Source organism: Typopeltis vanoorti, chromosome 17 (assembly GCF_054136105.1).
Source record: "Typopeltis vanoorti isolate ZY-2024b chromosome 17, IOZ_Tvanoo_1.0, whole genome shotgun sequence".
Taxonomy (NCBI): domain Eukaryota; kingdom Metazoa; phylum Arthropoda; class Arachnida; order Uropygi; family Thelyphonidae; genus Typopeltis; species Typopeltis vanoorti.
In genome coordinates this window covers 42193863-42217448 of record NC_143565.1, presented here as the reverse complement: position 1 = coordinate 42217448, position 23586 = coordinate 42193863, and the positions used below count along the sequence as shown (strand labels likewise).

General features: G+C 36.7%; 1 protein-coding gene across 1 annotated transcript in view; it reads left to right on the top strand.

The window, feature by feature from the left end:
• LOC150097321 (developmentally-regulated GTP-binding protein 2) overlaps window positions 1-23586 on the top strand; it is a 199119-nt gene that overhangs the window by 92937 nt on the left and 82596 nt on the right. The window contains exons 9-10 of the mRNA XM_090406731.1: window positions 2996-3170; window positions 23349-23437. Coding sequence (XP_090262857.1) covers window positions 2996-3170; window positions 23349-23437 — 264 coding nt within the window. The remainder of the gene's footprint in view (window positions 1-2995; window positions 3171-23348; window positions 23438-23586) is intronic.

Here is a 23586-nt window from a genome sequence, read left to right as displayed (position 1 = left end):
AGACAGGGAGAATGGGGGGAGGTGTGTTATTGATAATAGTGGATGAGCTACAGCCAAGGAGAATAGAAGTGGAACCGCAGGATAGAGATAAGAGCACATTTGAGGCTATTTGGTGTGAGATTGAAACTAGCAGAACAAAATATACAGTTGGGTGCTGCTATAGACCAGGTGATGGAATAGATGGTGGAGTAGTATGCATAAGCAAATTGAAGAAATGAGTGGAAGGAGGGTAATTATTATGGGAGATTTCAACTATGGTAAAATTGATTGGAAGGAGGAGAGGACACATGGGAGGAAGGAATTGGATTTTATGCGGTTATTAAGGGATAACTATCTGCGACAGTATGTAATGGAAAATACTATTGGTCAGAGACTGCTTGACCTAGTAATTGCATCTGAGAATTTGGCTGTGACGAATATGACCACGTTGCTACCAATTGGTGAGAGAGCGGTCATAGGGTCTTGACTTGGGAGGTGGCTAAAGGTGTGGAATTTACAATTAAGACATGGTACGTGTGGAATTATCGGACTGGTAAGTATGACAAGCTTAGGAGATTGATTAGTACAGTGCCATGGCATGTAAAACTGCAAGGGCTAGAAGTCGACAGTGCATGGGAGGCGGTTAAGAAGTGTTTGCATGAAGCAATAGCTGACCGTATACCTAGATTCCGAATAATAAATCAAGTAAGAGTTAAATGGATGAATAACACCATTAAGCTTGATCTGCAAAAAAAGAAACAACTGTGGAGAGAATTTAAGTAGAAGATGACCGGCAGACACATGAACAGTATAAAGCCCATGCCAGAAGGGTAACGAGTGTGGTAAGAAAAGCAAAAAAGGATTATGAAAGATTGGCCATGCAGGCTAAAGATGATCCTAAACAGTTTTTTCGATATGTTGCAAGTAGAAGAAAAAATGTATATGGCAAATGATTTTAAAGAATGCCGATGGTAAGGAGGTAACTGAATCAGTTGATATAGTTGAATTACTGTGCAAGCACTTTGCAAGAGTATATCATCCAGGTGGTGACATTGCAGAAATGAATGTATGAAAAGTTTATATGGGAATTGTGGTGAATGAGCTGGAGGTGAGTAGTCTATTACAAAACCTCAATGTCAATACATCTGTGGGATTGGATGGTATACCAGCTCGTGTTGTACGTGAAGCGGCTAAAGAATTGTTAGTTCCCTTGACCATTCTGTTTAATCTGAGTCTTGGGTCTGGGTTAGTCCTGAGGGGGGGGGGGTGGAAAGAGGGGAAAATAGTTCCACATAAAGGTGGTTCCAAGACTGCTGTTGTAAATTACCGACCGATTAGCATATCCGGAATCATTGTCAGGGTCTTAGAGAAATTAGTCAAGAGAAGAATACAGGATTGGATAGATGAAAATGGGATACTGTATGGGAGACAACATGGTTTGGTGAAGGGTAGATCATGCCTCAGTAATTTGCTCATGTTTTATAACACAGTGACAGCTGAACTGGATAAGGATAATGGATTTACACTGATTCTACTGGACCTTGCCAAGGCCTTTGACAGGATACCACATGGAACTCTAATCAGTAAACTGGAGCAGATGGGAATGGATATAGGGTTGGTGAGATGGATAGCAGGGTGGTTGATGGAGAGTTACCAGAGAGTGGTTTATTCAGGAGTGGAGTCCAAAAGACGGCTTGTGACTAGTGGTGTGCTGCAGGTTTCTGTTCTTGGACCACTACTTTTCAATTTGTTTATTAACAATATAGGAAAGGATCTGAGAGGAAGTGTGTTCACTTGTTTGCTGATGATGCATAGTTGGGTAGAGCAATTGTGAGTGCACAGGATGTCAAAATTTTGCAGGATGATTTGGATAGTTTGGAGGACTGGGCTAAGGAAAATGGATGTCAATTTAATGTGGCAAAATGTAAGGTTGTGCATTTTGGGGTGAAAAGATTAGCAGCAGTATATCACATTGGTGGAACCGTACTTCAGGAGATTGATGAGGTCAGGGATTTTGGGAGTGTTGGTGGATAGGGAGTTGAAGTTTAGGGGGCACATTGCAAAAGTGGCTAAAACAGCTCATCAAATCACTTGGTTACTGAAAAATACTTTAACGAGCAGAGACAAACAAGTTATTGTTTCTCTATATCGAGCCCTGATAAGACCTCATCTGGACATCTAGTGTGCCGAGATATGGGTGCCAGGGTTTCTTCTTGATGGGGAGGAGGTGGGGAGGATCCAGAGACGAGTGACCAAGATGGTGGCAGGTCTGTGGAATGAACCTTATGATTGAGACATTCAAATTACTGAAGGGTTTCTATAAGATTAATCCAGAAGATATTTTTGAGAATAGATCTGGTGGTGGGAGGACTAGGGGCCATACATGGAAGCTGGGCAAAAATGTGGTTAAAAGGGGTGTTAGAGCTAGGTTCTTTACTTGGAGAGTGGTAAATGAGTGGAATAAGTGCCAGAGTCTGTTGTGGGTGCTATGATCGTGAATGAGTTTAAGGCGAGGTATGATAGATACTGTGTGAAAGACGAATAGTTGTTCTTGATATGATGTTAGGGCTTCTCTCGATGAGTCTGTCACCTCCTTGGAGTTGCCCGTAATAATAATAATATCCTGATGATTACATTGTTGATTTTCGGCTTGTGTGCAGATGCCCTTCTATTAAGTAAGTTAAGAGGCCTACTACTAACCTGAACTCCTTATAGATGCTTTGAATTCCTAGTTGATTATTTCATATTTTTCAAATCTGTGAAGATTTCTGCACCACCCTTGTGAGCAACCTTTAATCCTATATTATATGTTTATTGTATAGTTTTTAATGAGAAAGTTACTGTGGTAATGATACTTTTTTAATTGTTTATAATTATATTATACTTTATAATGATATGGTAATGATGATTACATTTTTTCTGTGATTTAGTTTTGAATTTCAAATTTTTTAGAGTATAAAAATGGCCTATAAGACTTAAAACATCAAGATTTTTACTTTTCTTAATTATATTAAAGAAATCTTTAATGCTGAAGTCCTGTTTAGAGAAGATTGTACTCCTGATGAACTGATTGATGTAATAGCAAGAAATCGTGTTTATTTGCCATGCTTGTATGTATATAATAAAATTGATCAGATATCTATTGAAGAAGTTGACAGATTAGCACATCAACCATTTACTGTGGTTGTTAGGTAAGATTATTTTCTTATATATCATATAACCTTTATTTTTCTAAAATAAAGCTGTAAGTATAAAACATAATATTTTTCCAAGGTATTGATATAAATGTTAAATCAGTGGCTCTCAGGCCATGTAATACTGTGACTTCCTACTCACTCACTGGAATAATGTATTTAATTATTTACTACATTATTAATTAATTAAATTAATGTAGTAAATTAATTACTGCATTAATTTAATTAATTAATGTAGTAATAAATATAATAAAAACAATGAAAGAAAATTTTCTCTCTCTCTCTCATAGTTAATGAAACAGAAATATTGTGCTTCTCTCTATATAAATAGTAATTTAACTAGTTAATTAAAACTGTTTATTAAGGCCTTACTGTTTATTGTCCACTTAGGATGGGGGATGGAGGTTGCCACATTTGAATGGGCTACCCTATATAGATCAAAGTTTAAGAAAGTACTTAAAAAATCAGCAGTAATATTACTTTAAAAAGTTTGTTATTTTATTGTTTTTATATCACTTCCACATACACACACAAGGCACCTGAAATCCTGTTATATAGCATATTGTTACTGCCTTGTCAGAGGTCAAGAGTAAAGTAATCTGTTGATATTTGCTTTCAAGAGCTGGAGGTTGTAGTCTGTGTGGAATACATCATGAGGAAGACTGTTTTACAGAACTAGGATGGATGTTATGAAAAATGAATGGGAGTAGCATGTTTGGTGAGTCAGCAAATCAACTGTAAAATTACGTTTGGCAGCTGTTGCTCATGATACTGTGGGTTCAGCAGAAATGGTGTGGGAGGCGGGGGGGGGGGGGGAGAGGCATGATTGATGCCAGTTCTGCTGAACAGGATCCAAGGAATTCTAAGGTTTACTGCCCAGACTGGCTTCATCTTTTATTTAATTCAACCTTGGTATCTTCTTGTATCTGGTTCTCACTAACCCCATTAAAGGTAGAAACTGGTCTAGGTAGTGATTCTTTAATGCATAGCAATATACGTGTTCAAAAGGAAGTGTTTTGCATTATGTGGTGTAAAGTCAGTAGCCTCTATTTACAAGTACAGTCAGGTCTCTTTTTATGTGGTAGATACGTTCCACAGAAAACCGCATATAAAAAATCGCACAAAAAAAGGCCTAACTTTCATTGAAAATTTAGGGATATGTTCCATAATTTTCTAAAACCGCATAAAACCGAAGCAATGAATTAAATTAAACCTAAAATCGCATAAAAAAGTTTATGAAAATTCAGGAGAATAAGAATTCCTAAGTTTGTTTTAAAGCTTTATTCATTTAATTTTATTAAAAAGTAACAATTTTTTTTTTTTACATTTTGTCATCAGAATTATCGTCACTATTAGACAATATTCGGCAACGTTTGCAAACTGGTGCAAAATCACTTTCATCACCAGAAGAGATAGTCAACGCATCAGATCTGTATGGTAAAGGCAATAGTTCTTCACAAACAGAATGAGCTTCACCCTCGTTCTGTGCTGATTTTTTTCTTCTGACAATGTAATCAGTGATTAAACTTTGCGATGATGATTTCACTAATTTTTTATACAGCTCGCGATATCCAGACATACAGTTCTTCAGCTCATGTTGGAATTTAAAGGCTCGTTCAGAATTTTTGTCATTAACAAGAAACTGATTTTCCAATTTATTTTATATTGGAAATATTCTGAGGAAAATAATATTCGTGTCGAAAAGCTCAGACCTAGACCGTCTAAATAACATCTATGTAGCAAATGTTAGTGACCAAGCAGTATATTTTTAAACGTGGAAGCATTCATGAATTATCGTTAATTTTCACACATCAAAACCTTTCAACATTCGAGAAAGGGAATACCGCTGTTTATGACCACTCATAAAAATTACCTGCAAGCCAATTACAACAATGGGCGGTCTATCCTCTATTCTCAAAACTGAATGAAATAACATCTGTGTTGCAAATGTTAGTGAACAATCAGCAAGAAAGTATAAAGAAAAGTTTTCCACTGAAATCGAAGATCAAGGTAGTCTGTATCTGGTTCTCAAATCTAGTAATACTGAATACTTTCTTCGCAAGTTCATATTGTAGGGTGAAAGTGCTTGTTTCGAAACCGTAGTGCCATGATTTTTTAAAAGTAATAGGCCTACAGATTTAAATTTTAATATGCAATCAGAGACAAGGGACTTTGTTTAATTTCAGTGTTAAGAAATCTCTTATTGAAGGTGTTTGTGATGCAACAGATTCATCCACCTCCAGCCTACAAAGCGATCTCCAGGATGTACAATAGGAGGAGAAAATTCCCAGCACACAGGAGAAAAAGTCTGCATTCACTCGTAAGTACTTATCATAATATTATAAATTTTTGGTGATCAGAATGGGATATGTCAATGAAAATCGCACAAATTAATTTAATTGCCGAAATATAGAAGTTATTTATTAAAGTTATCTTTATTAATATACTTTATATGCGTTGTTAATTCCTAATTACCAGTTATGTATGACCAACGTATAAGCCTTGCTACTAGAATTTTGATCATCCATGGAGATTCCATCGCACGAAAGGCCCGTCAATACGGCAAATTGAAGTTGAAGATATCCAGACAACTAAACCGTCTGACGCTGCCGGGATAACAAAGTAATCCCTAATTGTGTCAAATTGAAGCACCGTTTTGGTTCACAGAAAGCTCTACACATTTATAATCACACTAGCTTCGCCCTGTTAAGAGAACAAATTACCGCGACACGCGTTTTCCTTGCCGACGTAAACAAAACCGTACGGGCGCTAGAGGAAGCGCTTTCGAATACACTCAGCCATGATCTTTGGATGATACTTTATGACGTCTCATGTGCCTTGGCAAGAAAAGAGTTCGAAAAAATACGAAGTCGGCACTTGAAAAAATAGGAAAACCTGACAAAGAATTCTACTTCCTTGCCACAGCCGTCACTCAACATTGTAGTCAACCTCTCGTCTGTAGTTTTAAAGCCTGAGGCACTCACCGCACTTGAACGTGGTCACAATTTCGCCCTAGCTCCTAAAAGAATACCTGCCGAAGATATCATGATCCAAATAGAACGTGGGATTCGCAACCTGCCTAACCATATCGTCAACAACGTCAGACTGGGTGTAGTCGGTGTTCTCACTAAAGCCAAACCTCCTAAAACCAACTTATCCAAAGACGAATATGCAGCCCTACAAGAAATGAAGAATAACAAAAAAATAGTAATCACCAAAGCAGATAAGGGAAACACCACTGTGGTGCTAAATCAAAAGGACTACAAAGGTAAGCTTAATGCTTTAGTACTAGACCGTACTACTTACCTCCCTATTGAATATAATCCTACCAGCTCTCAGATTAGAACTCTCCACAGACTCCTTATGAAAGTCACTTCTTGGCCTGTGGAAGTCACTAGCAAACTAAAACCTTATAACTCTAGACCCCCCCCCCCCCACCGATTATATGGACTCCCAAAAATACATAAACAAAATGTGCCATTACGTTGCATAGTGGATGGCATTGATTCCCCCACAAATAAATTAGCCAAACATTTAGCCAAAATGCTCACACACTATACTGGCAACACACCATCACACATAAAAAACTCAGCCCACTTTAAAGCCAGTGTAGAAAACCTCTCACTCCAACACACTGACATAATGGTCAGTTTTGACATCTCTTCCCTATTCACTAATGTCCCACTCAAAGAAACCCTAGAGCTCATCCAAGCCAAGTTTCCTCCTGATATCTCAGCCCTATTTCAGTTCACTATTAACTCAGGCTATTTCGTTTGGCAAGGAAAGTTCTACAAACAGATAGAGGGGGGACAGCCATGGGTTCACCACTTTCCCCACCCTTGGCCAATTTCTTTATGGAGACCTTTGAAGAGAAAGCCTTAAACTCCACCCCACAAAAACCCACTATTTGGCTTCGTTACGTGGATGATGTGTTCGCTATTTGGCCACATGGCTCAGACTCACTCCACTCCTTCCTAACATACTTAAACAACCAACACCCCAGAGTCCAGTTCACGTTAGAAAAAGAGGAAAACAACACCCTCCCCTTCCTAGACACTTTAATCACCCGCCAGCTTGATGGATATTTGGTTTTCTCTGTTTACAGAAAACCCACCCATACTGGCAGATACATTCACCAGCAACCCCCCCCCCCCCCTCACAACAATTTGGGGTTATAAAAACACTATATAACAGGGCAAAATTAATCTGCTCAGATGACAAGGCCTATTGAACTAAACCACATCCACAACACTTTCTTAGCCAATGGCTATAACCCCCCAAAAAATCCAAAAAATACTCAAGCCAGTAAACCACAACCCCCCTCCACAATAAAGATTACACCAAATCTATCACCATCCCCTACATCCAGGGTACCTCTGAGAAAATAACCAATATCCTCAGAAAATATGACCTTACTTCTTGTTACAGACCATATAAAACATTGGCATCCCTTATCCGCTCTACCAAAGACCAACCACTTCCCCTAGACCTACCTGGTGAATACCAGGTCCCTTGCAGCTGCAAATTGTCCTACTTTGGCCAAACAGGCAGAACAACAAATATCAGGATTTCAGAACACAAAGACTACATCCGGCTTCACCAGTACAGCCGCTCTGGGCTGGCAGACCATGCCTTAGATACCCACCATAGAATTCGTTGGAAGAAAACAAAAATAATACACCGCAGTAAGTTTAAATACGAGAGATTATTCAAGGAATCTTCAGCAGCTCTAAAAAACGTTCCTAACCTCAACAAATTTGGGTGCATGAAACTACCCCAAATTTGGGAGACTTACATTTTGAGAACCTCAGCCCAACTGCCAAGTCAACCAAATTAGCCCACCAGAGGGCACCATTAGGACTTTAGGAACAATATTAGTTTCTTGCTTTCTTCCTCATTTGCTTTTGTTAGTGCTTGCGTGCACATACCATATCTTTATGTTCCTGAAGATGGCAACGTGACGTTACCGAAATATAGAAGTTATTTATTAAAGTTATCTTTATTAATATACTTTATATGCATTGTTCATTCTGTAAACTAATTACCAGTTAAAAAGAGACCTGAGTGTACTTAGTTTGCTATAATTTCTTGTTAAGTATAATTTACTTTGTAACCAAGTGAAAAAAACTTCATTTGCATTTGATTTTAAGAGCTTTGTTGTTATATTCCTTGTGAAACACATTAGAGGGGAAACTGCTACAGAGCAGGAGTTAGTGATGCTAGTTCAGATGAACAGTGACCATGGAAATATTTATGGAATGTGCATGCAACAGAAGAGACACCCTTGTGAAATTGAGTGGAGTTGAGTAAGTGAGTGATGGATCATTGATCACTCTATTTCTCTTTTCTATTTGAGTATTTTCATCGAGCTCTTAGGGACACCCTTTCAAATGAGAGAGAGAGAGAGAGAGAGAGAGTGCCCCATTGTTGTGGCTAGATTTGTAATGTTAATATCTCTTTGGAAGTAAAGTTGCACCTTGAATGAAAGAGAAATCCCAGTTTTTTGATGCTGAAGAGACAATAATGGTAATCTGTTTGTGCCAAGAGAGAGAGATTTGGTATTAGTGTAATTCCAAGAAGAAAAAAGTTCATATCGTGTAGAGATTTAGGTCCTGTTAAATGTGAGGTTGGAAGAAAAGAGTTGTAAATAAAGCAGGATTGTATTTTGTCAACATTGAAGTTAACATGATTAGCCAAATGTTAATGAGAAATGGCTTAGAGATCAAAATTTAGGGTAATAGAGACTGGAGATATTTTGGAGATCGAGGTGATTTCCATAGTGCAGGGTTTGACCAGCGAGGAGGAGAGATGCCATGTACTGTCATCAGCAAAACTGTATATTGGATTGGTACTGGTGATTGTGCAATATATAATTTCTCCCAGCCATGTAAATCCCACCTTCTTATGGTATTGTGTTTCCTCAAGTGGAAAGCTCTTGAAGTGAGTATTGCCTCAAGCTCTGGTGAAGTGAGTATTGCCACTTTAAAAGCATGTCTTTCATCACCTGCTGAAATACCACTACCTTGCTTTTTGGAAGTGTGAAGTGGCTACTGCCAATTTTAATCTCTGGTTTCTTCACCTCAAATCTGCCATGAGAGATATTCATACAAATATTAGCATTAGCATCACTGTGGATGTAAAAAATAACCAAAATATCAAAATATATGAAAAATATAACAAAAAAGCATGCAAAATAATAAAAATATACTGAAAAAATCCATTACCAAATTTCTTTCGATAAATGACATTTTCATGTCCAGTCCCCCAATATTCAAGACATATATACAAACATTAGCAGTATAGACCACAGAAATTAAAACCTGATCTACTTTTCCTAACTAAATCAGTTGGCATCCCCCACATCCCACCTCATCTATCTGAACTACATCTTGCATGATGCATTTTGCAAAAAAGGAGGGATGCTTTCATCAAATTAGATATCCCTTACCAAAGACAATACAACCTGAATCTCCCACTTTTCAATCTGCTATGGCTCAAGATTTTCTTACTTGCTTTGTAGCCTTCAGTTGCTGCCTTTACTGTTTTTGACTGCTTATTGTTAAAAATGGATTTCCTGTAATCTAATTACCCAAATTGCGAGATTGTCTTTCAAGGAGACATTAGCATTCACTACACAAATTGACCCTTATTCTCCACCTTCACAGATCCATCTGAAAGGGAATCCAAATCATTTGACATCAGTCATGATCTGTTACAAATAATTAACCTGCTAACACCAGACAGTGCTCATCATTTATTCAACACTGGACCTTTTCTTAACCAGCTCTCCCTTCAAATACACTGTGGATGTCTGCTCTCCTCTTAGTAACTTGGATAAGATTATGAAGATGAGACTGGATGGAAGGAGAACAATCTGGAAAAGGTAACTTGGATAAGATTATGGTAGCAGTACAATGGTACCAACTGAGATGACTTCTGGAATTTTTATTTTGACACCCTCTTTTCCATGGTTTGATTATTGTTTTCACTTTCCTGATTCAAACATTTGCATTGAACAAATAACCAAAGTAATTCTCACTGGAATGAGGGCTTTTATTTTCCATTACACTCTGTTAGCATACCCGCTCTCCAACCAACATCATGACCTTTGCTGTCCTTTTCCATTAAAACCATAAATCATCATCATCATCCCACTCCACTGCAAACTCCCAACCCTTATCCATGTCTTGTTCTTTTAAAAATGTGCCTCTGCAGCCCATGATAAAAATGCAGCATATGTTTATTGGCTTAAATCCAAAACTCCAGCTTCTTATTCAACCATACTATAGCCAGAAACAAGTGTGGAAAGTTATCAACAATTCTGAAACAGACTTCATAAGAATGAAATTCAATAAGCTTGCCTTCTGCTCAACTGGCAGTCAAGCCTTCAGGTCCCTTGCTAAAGCTGTTCAGCATAACTGCTGCTCTTCCTTTTTTACCTTTCTCTCACACATGCTGATTGTAAAATGGTAACCTCACCATAAGATAAGGCGACCTTTTGGCATCAGTCGTTTTTTTCTAACTCTTGTTTAGATGAGCAAGGCACACCACCTCCTATACTATCACAAACTGTCCACTGCATGTCTCCTTTGATCTTTTGCCAGAAAGACATAAGAAAAATCCTGATTAATCTTGATACTGTTAAGGGTCCTGTCCAGTTGATATTCCTCCAGGTGTACTTAAAACTTGTGCTCAAGAATTAATATCCATCCTGTATTGCCTTATATAAGTTTCCATATTATTCATCTGGCATCTACCCAACAGCATGGAAGGCCTTTATTCAGCCTGTATAAAAAAAGGAAGATAAAAGTCAGCTATCAGCCTATTGTCTCATTAGAGCCTCCTTAGCTCAGTCAGTATAGATGAAGCTCTTTGGTCAGAAAGATGTGGGCTTGATTCCTGTCTGTGATGTGAGGAACCTTCATCTGGTTTCTTTCGACTAAAGATCAGTTAGCCAGTCTCTTACAGAGGTAGAGGGATTTTTCTCCTGGAAACTCGGATTTTTCATCCCTCAGAACACGGGCCCCATGAACTTGCTACTACAGTAAAAAAAAATATTTTGACTTGCAACCCCGGCCTCTCGTTGAGCTGCTTGGCTCAGCGAGAGGCCGATTGGGTGGTGTCCTAACAAAGTCACATCAAATGTAACGTGCAGACCTGCATTTAGGAGCAGGATAAACACACAGAGGAAGATCATCCGCCTATTGTGTCATTGCTTTCATCTCAGTACTCTTATAAGAGATGGAGAAGGTCACAACAATCAGCTTCTCTACTACCTGGAGATTCATCAATTAATTACTGATTACTAATATGGATTAGTAATCAGTAACTTCTGCTCAACTGGCAACTTCTGCTCAAGTAACCAACCCAGAAGAAAGAGCCATTTCACTCCCACTTACTTTTACTTTTTGTAGTTGGGAAAATTGTCACATCCAGTTTATCCTGACACAAACATTACATCGGTGGCCTCCAAAACAACTTGGTGGTCTTTTCTGTTTAAGACATGACTTCTGTCCTGCTCATCTCCTTATGCTTTATCAGTATCAGATCTGATCAATGAATATTGTTCTCACATTCAGGATGATTCACCCAAGACCTCTGTAAGAATTCTTGATGATATAAATAGGGCTTAATAGCACTTAATAGATAACTTCTTGCTCATAACTCCCTTTAGTCACTCTCCTATAGACTTTTTCTTTTTTTCTTTCGTGGTATGCCTTTTCTATAGGTATTTTCATGAGCTCTGCTGAAGTGACTACTATGATCCCTCCAGTTTCTTTTGATCATGTAAGAACTAGAGCAGCCCACTGGTCAATACTCATACACTGTCCAACTCCAAACACACCAAATTTCTCATCATCTTCCTTCATTCCATCTCCATCTGTTCTTTAGACCCTCCCCTTCCTTCCATACTGCTTTCCTCAATGAGCATAATCCTCAACTTTTTAAGAAACATTGGTAGGGTGTTTCTTTCTCTTTAATCACTTGCCTGCACAGGGCATTGATGTGTTATAGGTCTTGTGACACTTCATGTGTATTAGGGTCATTATGTGTGTGTGTGTATATATACACACAGTTGAGCACAGAAATAATGATATCACGGTTGTAATGAGCAAAGATCCAGTAATGATTTAATTTACACAAGGCCTGTGTAGCTCAGTGGAAGTGGCGCTTGCGTCCTCTGCGCTTGGTCGCTTGAAGTCAGACTTAAGTTCAAGTCTAGTCGCCGACTGGAGGAACTTTTTCTATGCCTTTCTTCGACCGATTCCTGAGTTAGTCAATCTCTGGCATGGGCAAGTGGGTTTTTCCTCCCAGAAACTCGGTTTTTTTTTATCCCGTAAACTCAAGATAATCGACCATAGTATCCACATTATTTCAGACAATAAAATATCTTATTAGGGTTAGGTACCAAGTGATGGCAGCACTTGTTTGCCAGCCTCTTCATCGGCGGCTGCTATAATTAGTGATAGACATGGGCCAGCTATCTCTGATTGGCTACCGATGGAGATTGAACTGGCCACTCAGTCTCCGAAAGCTAGATTTGGGTATAAAGGCCTCACCTACTCCCTATAAACGGAATAAAAGGCGTTAGCTGATTTTTTTTTTTTTTTTTTTTTATATTCCCATACTATTGCTCACTTTCATAACAAGTTACATGAATATACTGTATGAATTTCGGTAACTATGCAAATATTTTTAATTGCTCGGGTTGCTCTTTTAATACTGATTCTTGGGATAAATGGAATTAAAGTTTTCTTTGTCCTCTTCAATGGAAGAATAAAGATGTTTACAAATCAGCACTGGAAAACGACGTAACTGGAAAAAAAAAGAAAGTGCAAGCTTACCGACATTGAAGAAGCATTGTTTCAGTGGTTCACTACACAAAGAAGTGCTTTGTGTGGTGTTGTGCTCCATACCGCTTTTCGAAAGATATGCAACATAAGTAACCAGATTCCTTGCCGATTGTCAATAGATGGTTCAGTCTTGAAGGCTCAAGTGGAAAAAATTGTTAAACAATTTGGATGCAAAGATTTTGTATCTAACAACTGTTGGCTGGATCGATTTAAAAACCATCATATCATTATACATAAAATGATGCAAAGTGAAATTCGAGGACACATAGCATTATTAGTTATTACTTAATTGTTCATTATTAAAAATTATGGAAACAGCTATCTTGTTATAGTAAAACTTCAGTTTAATATAAACCAAAAGAAACTGAAGTTTTACTATAACATGGTAGTTGTTATATTTTTAATAATAAATAATATAATAATTATATAATAATATAATTTTTAATAATAAATGCTGATCATCAAATAACCATAAAGGAAGGGTATAATTTAATTGTATTCTTATTTAAAAATCTTAATTATATGTGATTAAAATAAGACTTTCCCATATATTTGGAAGTAAGAGGCATTAGTTCTGATTCTAGTTTGGATGATGGAGCAAGGCTTCAGCACTTTCTTTAAATAACCATTCAGATTTATAGCGAACACTGATGGAGCAGTCATGCTTCAGACGACCATAAGATATTGTGGTTGGTATTTATTCAATGATGTGCAAGGCTAGATTTCTCAGGGAGTGAGTAAGTGAGAGAACAATGCCCCATGGGAACCCACAGTTGGTTAAAGAGTTAGAAGATAACAAATTATCTTCCATCACTTGTAGTGGGAGTCCATTCAGGAAGCTGGCAAACCAGTCACAGAAGTCAGGTGACATGCTGAATTATTAAAGCTTATAGTTAAAACTTTTGAAGATATCAAACAACCACTTGTGATTTAGCACTTTTCCATACTACTTTTTGAAAGGTATACAACATAAGTAACCAGATTCCCTGCCAATTGGCAGGGAATCTGGTTACTTATGGTACTTATACTGTGCCATAATCACTTATTAGTTGCCATCATTTAAGGTAGTGTAAGAGTTGAGTGTTAATAGTTCTCTCCATTACTTAAGGGTTGTACTTAAGCCAATTTCTAGGCTCTAGGATAGAGACAAGTAGAGTAAGAGAACATAAAAAGGCAACACGGGACAGGAGCAATGGTCTGTTGGAACTGGTTCGTGCGAGCCGGTTGTTAAAATTTTTCAAATTTAGCGAGCCAGTTGTTAATGTTTTTAAGTCTGGCTAGCCGGTTATTAAAATTCTTTATGAAAGAATAGATGATGAATGGTGGTATATACTTTTTCTTGTAAATATTTTGAAATTGTATAATAAACACTTACACACATTATTATTATCAAAAACAAATGCATAAAGGAGAATTCACAAAACACAAACTCAATTTACGAATGGGAATTTGGAAACGATTTTATTTACTAAACAATGTCTGTATTCATGAAAACACAAACACGTTATCAAAACTTCTGAATTGAGTATTTGAATAAACAATAATGCTTATTTTTCGGTGAATTTCCAAGAACTTGCAACATTAAGTTCTTGGAAATGCAACATTGTTGCACTATCAATAAATACAAAAATTTGTCACGACGGCTACAGTCTCTGGTCATTTGATCAACTACAAGTGGTAATATTAGTGTTACATTTTTTTTGTTCAGGATTTCATTTGATAATAGGTAAGTTGTAGGATATATAGGAAAATTTTCTTTAATATATATTTTTATTTCGGTTTTTTCTTTTTATTTAATAATTAAAATAATTTTAATCAGGGTTAGAGTTTTATGGTCGAAAAACCAGATAGCCATTAGTTGAAAAAATGAAATAGAACGAAACTTCTTAAACATTAAAAGGACAAAATTTGAAGAAGCAGAAACAGAGACATCTGAAGATACAATAGAACTTTGCAAAGAATCAAATTTTTCATCAAGCGAGCTGGTTGTTAAAAATTTACCAACACACCACTGGACAGGAGCCACTCACCTCTGGAATGCAAACCTTCAGAACACATGGAGAAATGCAATCAGGAGTAGGAGACATTTTGTTATCTGTTTTGATCAAGATTCTTTTGATCTCTTTCTGGTGAAAAGTCAGAGGCATATTAAATGCTTGAGATGGTTGGGAGGACATTTACCTAGATGTGTAAATTAAATTATTCATGCATTTGAGCAAAGTTATGAGACCAATATATTACCTTTTTCAGTAGGTGCTAATAGAGTGGAAATAACTGGGTGTAATGTGGGAGGGAACAGTGTTATACAAAAGTTATTATGGATGATTGCTTTGACAAGAGACGAGAGTGCTTGCTGCTATTTGGACATAATGTATAATTCTTGTTTTTAGCCCTTTTGAAATTGGTTTTGTATGCAGTGATAGTTTTCTTGAAACTATTTCAGGCTTTGATACTAGTTGTAAAGAAAGATGGAAATTGGGATGAAACCCAGTTAACAATATGTGCTCTGTTCTCTTGTACAGCCTTAAATACCTATTGAAAAACAAAGGCTTAGGGATGGCAGTTTAGAGTGGAATGGGGAATGAATGTTTCCATACAACAAGCATTACTTCAGTGATATGTTTTATACATTTTTTAATGCTAAAAATAATAATTTAAGTAAGAGAATGAGGCATAGAAGTTAGAAGATCATCATGCTTGGCGTTTTTATAGTACCAAACAGTGAACAGCAGATTGTGATCTTGAGGGAAGGGTTGTTAATAAGGATGATATCTAGGATGTTTGGGGTAATCTGGTTACTTGTATGCATAGGAACTATTTGTGTAAGATCATTGGTGATGGCAAATGTCTCAGTATCTCTACCTGCTTGGTCTGTGTAGTTGGAAGAGAGAAGCTAGTTGATGTTGTGAACATTCAAAGTTTCAGAGAAGAAGACTTCACTGTTAGGAATGTTGGACTGAAAAAAAAATCAACATTTAAGGAAATCAAGGTAAAAAGTTCTAAATGGTTGCTGGCAGTAAAAGAGCAGTTGGGGCAGCAAATGAATTTTCTGTTTGATGGAGTGAAACAGCACTGAGAAAAGATTAAAAATATTTAATTCTTCTAATATTTCCTCTCTGAGACATCATCAGGGAGTATAACATGAGATTTGTAACACACACACATGAAGGCAACACAAAACTAAGTGAAACATGTGGACAAAAGACTCGAGTTTTAATTATATGGGGCGCATGTGTGAAATGTTGCCTTGTTGCAGTTCATGTATGCCTAATTGTGGTTCAGACTAACATGCACGCAGCATAATTCTTCTTTTTTGATATTATCATCACCAAATTTTACCTGCTGGACCATTTGAAACTTATACTGATAGAGCTGTAGCTATGTCTGCAGAATGTTAGGAACAGTTCTTGTTCACTATCCTCATCTGGTGATGCTCTAACCTTCCTTTACATTGCTATTTCAGAAATCTTGCCAATTTCTTTAGATTTTTCATCTATGCACATGTTTCTTTGTGCTGGGGTGCATTGCCAAATGCTGTATGGAATCATTGACACACACTAGGGCTGGTGATTTCATTTCATCATTTATTTCCTGATATGTATCCTCAAAAGGTGTTCAGGCTACTATGATAGCACTACATGATTAAGTTTACATTATTATTAATCTCCCATCAACAATATTTCCTCAAAATTAGTCTATTACTTATCAACACTCCAATTTTGTCATATCTAACATTTCATGCTTCTAAGGCACTTCTGACTGAACCAATCTGCCTAGACATTGGTCTTCCTCCAGGCCTCTTTCTTGCCATCTTGAAACACCTGTCTCTATCAAACACCTGATTTTTATTACTATTATTACATGACACCTCCAAGGAGTCCAAAGACTCATCGAGGGAGGGCACCTACTCTACTACTCTCTGTCTCCACCACTAAATCCACCAACTACAACTAACCGCAACTACACCAATGGCATCTACTGCACGCCACCACCACTAGCACTTCCACAGACAATCACAAATATCCATGCCCACGGCAAGATTCAAACCCACAGCCTTTTGGCTGTAGAGCAGATACACTAACTGCTCGGCCAACCAGGCCAACTTTTTTTGCTAATCTTTTCTCTCCCATTCTATTTAAGTGGTCATACCACCTTAGATTAGCTCTTCTTACACATTCTTGAATGCTAAATGTCAAGTTGCTTTCTAATATCTTCATTTTTAATATGATTCTGCCTTTGCTGCCATCTGTTCACTTCCCTGATTTTTCTCAGAATTATATATCTAGTTTTTGATCAAGCTCTGTTTCTAAACTGGTTTGAACACTGTCTTGTATACTGTTAGTTTGGTGTTTTGACTAATTTCTGTGTTATTCCAAATAAATTTATTCAGTTGGCTCCCTGCCTTATCACCTTTGATTATTCTGTTGTCTCTTTCCAAATTTAATTTGCCATCTTCACTAAAAACTTTGACTAAATAACAAAATATTTTACTTGTTCTATTGGTTCTCCACTGAGAATGTAGCTGAAGTTTTCTATATTCCCTCCTGTTTTCATAGTTTTGGTCTTTTAATTGCTGATTTTCATGTCAAATTTTACAGCTGTTATTAAATTTAGTTAGAGAATCCTGGAGACCTTCATTGGTTGTATTTAGGAGTACAACATCATCTTCATAAAGAGCTAATTTGATATCTCCAATTCTAATATCAGGTTTAATGCTACTTTCCTTCATGATGCAATCTGACCATCTGTAACACATATTTCACTTTCTTTTGTAGAATTATCATAGTATAATCTGAAACACATTATATGAAATAAATATGAGGGGAGTCTGGAAAGTTCTGATAAACACCTGGAAGAAAAATGATATCAAAGCAACTGATATAACCACAAGAAAGAAAGTACGAGGATACAAGTATATGAGAAAATAAGTTACCTTCATAACTCTGCTACTAGTATGTTCTTTCTTGTATTTACATCAGTTGCTTTGATATTATTTTTGTTCTAGGTGTTTATCAGAACTTTCCAGACCCTATAAATGAAATATTTATAAATGTGAAAATTTTTATATATAAAAATTTTATTTCAATTCCATTTAGACAGCTTTCTATATATGATCAAAAACAAGAGCATTTTGACTATTTTCAACATTTTTTTTTCTCCTTCACCCTAAAAAAATTTGTAAACTTATGGTACTTTAATGCACGAGTATATTAAGGATTATATAAACCATTTCATAGTACTTTATTCACAACCTGAAGAAACTTGTTATTAAAAGTAGCTCTACACACTAAAACTATAAGCACATGCTCTATTTTATTTATATATTTTTTAATGTGAGTTTGATCCATAAAAGGTTGTAAATCTATAGAACATTGGTACTGTGGGTAGTTTAAGGATTAGATAATCCAGACAACTTGCTCTAGAAAGAAATTAAAATCAAATATTGCTATTGCTTATGATTTTTCTTAAGGATTTTAATGTGTGTGTTGTTCTGTTGAACTGATTACCTTCAATTTCCTTTTGTTTTCATCTAATATAGAACACAAACAGTTGCTGGTGAACATTCATTTACTGTCTATCTTCAAACATTTTAAACTAACTTCTCACCCCCCCCCCCCCCATTTCATTCCATCTAGCTCTATTTGGAATAACTGCACCTCATTCTTTCCTCAAAGATTATAACTTGCAGTTCTTCTAGATTAAGGAGAATGTAGAAATCAACAGATTCCTAATTTCTTCAAAATTCACATGAAATATCACATTTTGGAACAATAGCAAGATATTATGCAATTAGATTTTCATAGATCTAATTTTTCTAACAAGCAACTGGTGTTATATGCAAAAACATATCAGAAAAGATGATAGCATATATTTTTAATTAAAATTAAAACGAGTTTAATAATTATTAAACTCATTTCCTTATTATGATATTATCCTATTCAGGTAAGAAAGGTAACATTAATAAATCCCAGATGTCCCAACTCATCATCAACAGAGTTCAAGATTGGTACTATCAACATAAGAAGCATCAATGGAAAAGAAATGGAACTAGCAGAAGAATTGAATAAGTACCAGATCGACATAATAGGTGTGTGAATGAAACAAAGAAGACAGAAACAGGTGAGATCTTTTTAAGCGACAAATACAAAATGTTATATTCAGGCAGTAACAATCAGGGAAAGGAGGGAGTAGCCATAGTATTCAACACTAAATATGAGGATAATCTTCTTGAATCGCAGGCCATATCAAGTAGAGTCATGTGGGCAAATATCAGAATGGGGAACTGGACAATGAGACTTATTTGTGCTTATGGTCCCACAGAAAATTCCAATGAAGAAGTAGAGAAATTTTTCAAGCCTTTAGAGAAGGCAGCTGACACAGTGAAAAAGGAAAAGTTGGTCCTTGTTGAAGATCTAAACAGCAGAATAGGAAATGATTACCATACATATAGAAATGTGTTGGGAAAATTTGAAGAAAAGTGCAAAGCTAATAATAATGGTAAATGCATGATGGATTTCTGTTATGGACATGGATTAGTTATTACTAACACCATGTTGTTCAACATAAAAATGTGCATAAATTCACATGAAGAGAAGATGCAAGAAATAAGAAAAGTCTCATTGACGATGTCATAGTTGATAGCGATGTATTCCCGCTTGTTTAGGACAAAGAGTATACAAAAGATTTTAAATGCGAGGGTTGTTTGAAAAGTTTGGTAAATTTCCATTTGACAGCGACACAATTCGGTCATTCATACCAGTCAGCATGTATCATCTTTTTTATGACCCCTGGCAAAATTTTAGCCACGTCAACGTGTAGTTCTCATTTGGCAAACATTTAAAATGACTGTGTTCTCATTTTTCATAAAAATGGAGAAAATAAATGAGTTTAAACGTGGTCGTAAGTCCATCGAAGATGAAGTGTGCTCTGGATGCCCGATTGAGGTCACTATGAAGGAAATGATTCACAAAATCCATGGTATCATTATGGAAGACTGCTGAGTGAGATTGCTGAGATTGTAGGCATCTCAACTGAACAGGTTTATAATATTCTGCACGAAAAATTGCACATGAAAAAGATGTGTGAACAATGGGTGCCACGATTGTTGACTGTCGATCAAAAATGAATGCAAAAAGACATTTTGATGCAGTGTTTGGCAATGTTTAATTGCAATTTGCAGGATTTTTTGTGTATATTCGTGACTGTAGACAAAACTTGGATTCACCACTATATACCTGAGTCCAAGCAGCAGTCAAAACAGTGGACATTGCCTGGTGACAGAGCACCAAAAAAAGCAAAGACTGTTTTGTAAATAATTCAGAAGGCTTGATGAGAGGGTCGAATTCTAAATGATTGGAGCAGAGCTCTCATAGTACCATATATAAAAAGGGAAATAAAACTGAATGCAAGAATTACAGAGGTATTTGCCTTCTGAGTGTTCCTGGTGAGATTTATACAAATATACTTGAGAAACGGCTAAGAAAAATTGTGTAAGGGAAGCTTGGTGAAGAATAAGCTGGATACACGTCTGCAAGATTCCCTGACTAAATTGAATAACTATTGTAATAAATTTGGTATGAAAATCAGTAGTAAAAAGACAAAAACAATGAAAATAGGCAGAAACAATGAAAATATTAACTGTATCCTAAATGGGGAACCTATAGAACAAGTAAAATATTTCATCTATTTAGGCACAATTTTTAGTGAAGATGGTAAATTAAATATGGAAATAGCCAACAGAATTAGTAAAACTAGTTTGGTAGTAAGTTAGCAGAGTAAATTTATATGGAATAAGAAAGAAATTAGTGAAATCACTAAATTAGCTGTATACAACACAGTGTCCAAGTCAATTTTAACTTATGGATCTGAGAGCTGGGTCAGAAATAAAAACTTGAACAAAGACTAGAGACTGCAGATATGAGAGTCCTAAGAAAGATTAGGGGTGTGAACAGATGGCCATATCATATCAAAAACAGGGATATTAGGAGAGGGTCGAATGGTCTCTTCCCAAGGCAGTTGGTCGTAATTTTTGCCCTACACTACTCCCACCTCTGTCATACCCAGATGGCTCAATTGCTACATCACCCACAGAAAAAGCTAACCTCCTGGCTTCACACTTTGCCTCCAATGCACACATAACTGACAATGGCAAATGCCCTCCAGTCATTCCAACTGCCCAACATGCAATACTCCCTGTATCCTTTTGCCAAAAAGACATCATAAACCTGTTGTCTAAATTAGACACAAAAAAGTCTCCTGACCCTGATGGCATTCCTCCAATTGTCCTGAAAGTCTGCACAACAGAATTGACTCCTATCCTATGCCGTCTGTACACAATCTCTCTTACTCCACTGGTATATATATCCCAAAGCCTGGAAACTGGCCCACATTCAACCCATTCATAAAAAGGGTGACAAATCACTGCCATCTAACTACTGCCCTATCTCACTCAATTCAGTCCTATCTGAAGTGATGGAGAAAACTATCAACTCTCAACTCCTACTCTACCTTGAAGGTGCCCAACTATTAAGCGACCACTAGTACGGATTCCGTCGAAGCCGATCAACAGGAGATCTCTCATACATCACCCATCACTGGACAAATGCCATGGAGAAATTCTGCGAATCCCAAGTAGTTGCACTTGATATCTCTAAAGCCTTTGACCGGGTCCGGTACAAAGGCTTACTAAGCAAACTCCCATCATTTGGACTGTCTCAGGAGTTCTGCAGATGGATTGCCAGCTTCCTGTCTGGATGAACACTATGTGTGATGGTAGATGGCTCCCTATCCTCTCACCATCCAACTAATGCTGGGGTCCCACAAGGTTCAGTTCTTTCACCGAGCCTCTTCCTTCTATATATCAGTGACCTATTTCAGTTAACCTCTAACCCAATACACAGTTTTGCAGATGACAGCACATTTCCTTCCTCTCATTTGACAAACTCTACTCTACACAACTCACTTCAAACTACAAAACATCAACCACCACTGCCCTTAATTCTGATCTCCAAGCCATCCTCCAGTGGGGCTCAGATAACCTAGTCAACTTCAACGCTAGTAAAACCCAATTCTGTCTTATTTCTCACAAAAAAGAACCATTTTCCCCCAACATTGTTTTTGATAACACTCAAATTCCCAGACAAGATGAGATCTCTCTTCTCGGAATTACCCTGACACCAAGCCTCTCCTGGCATAAACACATCGCAACCATTGCATCCTCAGCTTCAAAAAAACTAGGTTTTCTGTTTTACTCAAGATGCTACTTCACCTCTAAACAGCTGTTAACATTATACAAATCTCAAATCCACCTAGCTATTGAATACTGGTCTTACATTTGGAGTGGGGCTCCTAAAAGCACCCTCAAAATGCTCGACTCAATACAGAGGAGAGCAATTAGATTGATAAATGACCCATCTCTCACCAACTCACTCCCCTCACTTTCACATAGGCGCTTGGTCTCTGCGATTTGTATATTCTATAAATATTTCCATGGAAAATGTTCATCCGAAACAGCATCAATAATTCCCCCACTCTGTACTAAGCCCATTGAAACACGTACAGCTGCTGCCCAACATCCTTTCACAGTACACCTTGAAACCCACAGAAAACAAGTTTCTTTTCCTCCTCCTTCATCCCTGCTACTGCAGTACTGTGGAATAGTCTTTTCCCTGACATATTTCCCAAGGAATATAACAAGTTTCTCCCTTCCCAACCACTACCCATATATACAGTATTAACGTACTATAGGTTGACTAGCCAACCTCTCATACATGGGCCCAACATAAAAAAAAAAAAAGGGGGAAAGAACTTGACATTGACAATACACCTGAGTGTTAGCAGAGCTAATCTCAGGTGTATTGTCACTTAAACAGAATGGGATAGGAAAGATTAGCAAAACAAATGTTCTTTACCAGGTTGGCAGGTGAAAGACCCAGAGGAAGACCAAGATACAGTGGATTGATACAGTAAAATGTGTGTTAGAAGACAGAAATATAAGATCTGTATGGTACTATCATAATTATCCTGTACATCCCCCCCCCCCTGAGGTACATATCAGGAATATGATGGTGATGAGGTAAGATTAAGGTAAAGTAATTTCAGCATGCATATACCAAGTATAAAAAATTCCAAAATTCAGAACCATATAAGTCCATATTTCTAAAATGAGATTTTTTTTCTGTATATTACATTGTTATTATTATTATTATTGCCAATTTTAATGCTTTAAATTATATGCATATTATTAGTATTGCTGATAATAATAATAGTTTATTAATTAAACATTGATAGAATTCGAATTCTGAATAAGTTTTTATTGCAGCTGTAACATGAAGCTTAATTTGGATTACTTACTAGAAAAATTATGGGAGTATCTTGCTTTGATTCGAGTGTATACTAAAAAGAGAGGTGGTGAGTAGTTTAGTTTTAAAGATTCTTAAGTCTAATTTTTATACATATGAATAACTAAATTCAAATATAGTCTGAAATTATTTTATTAAAATTTAGACTAAATTTATTAAAATTGTTAATTATTATTAAATTAATTTTTCATGTTAGAG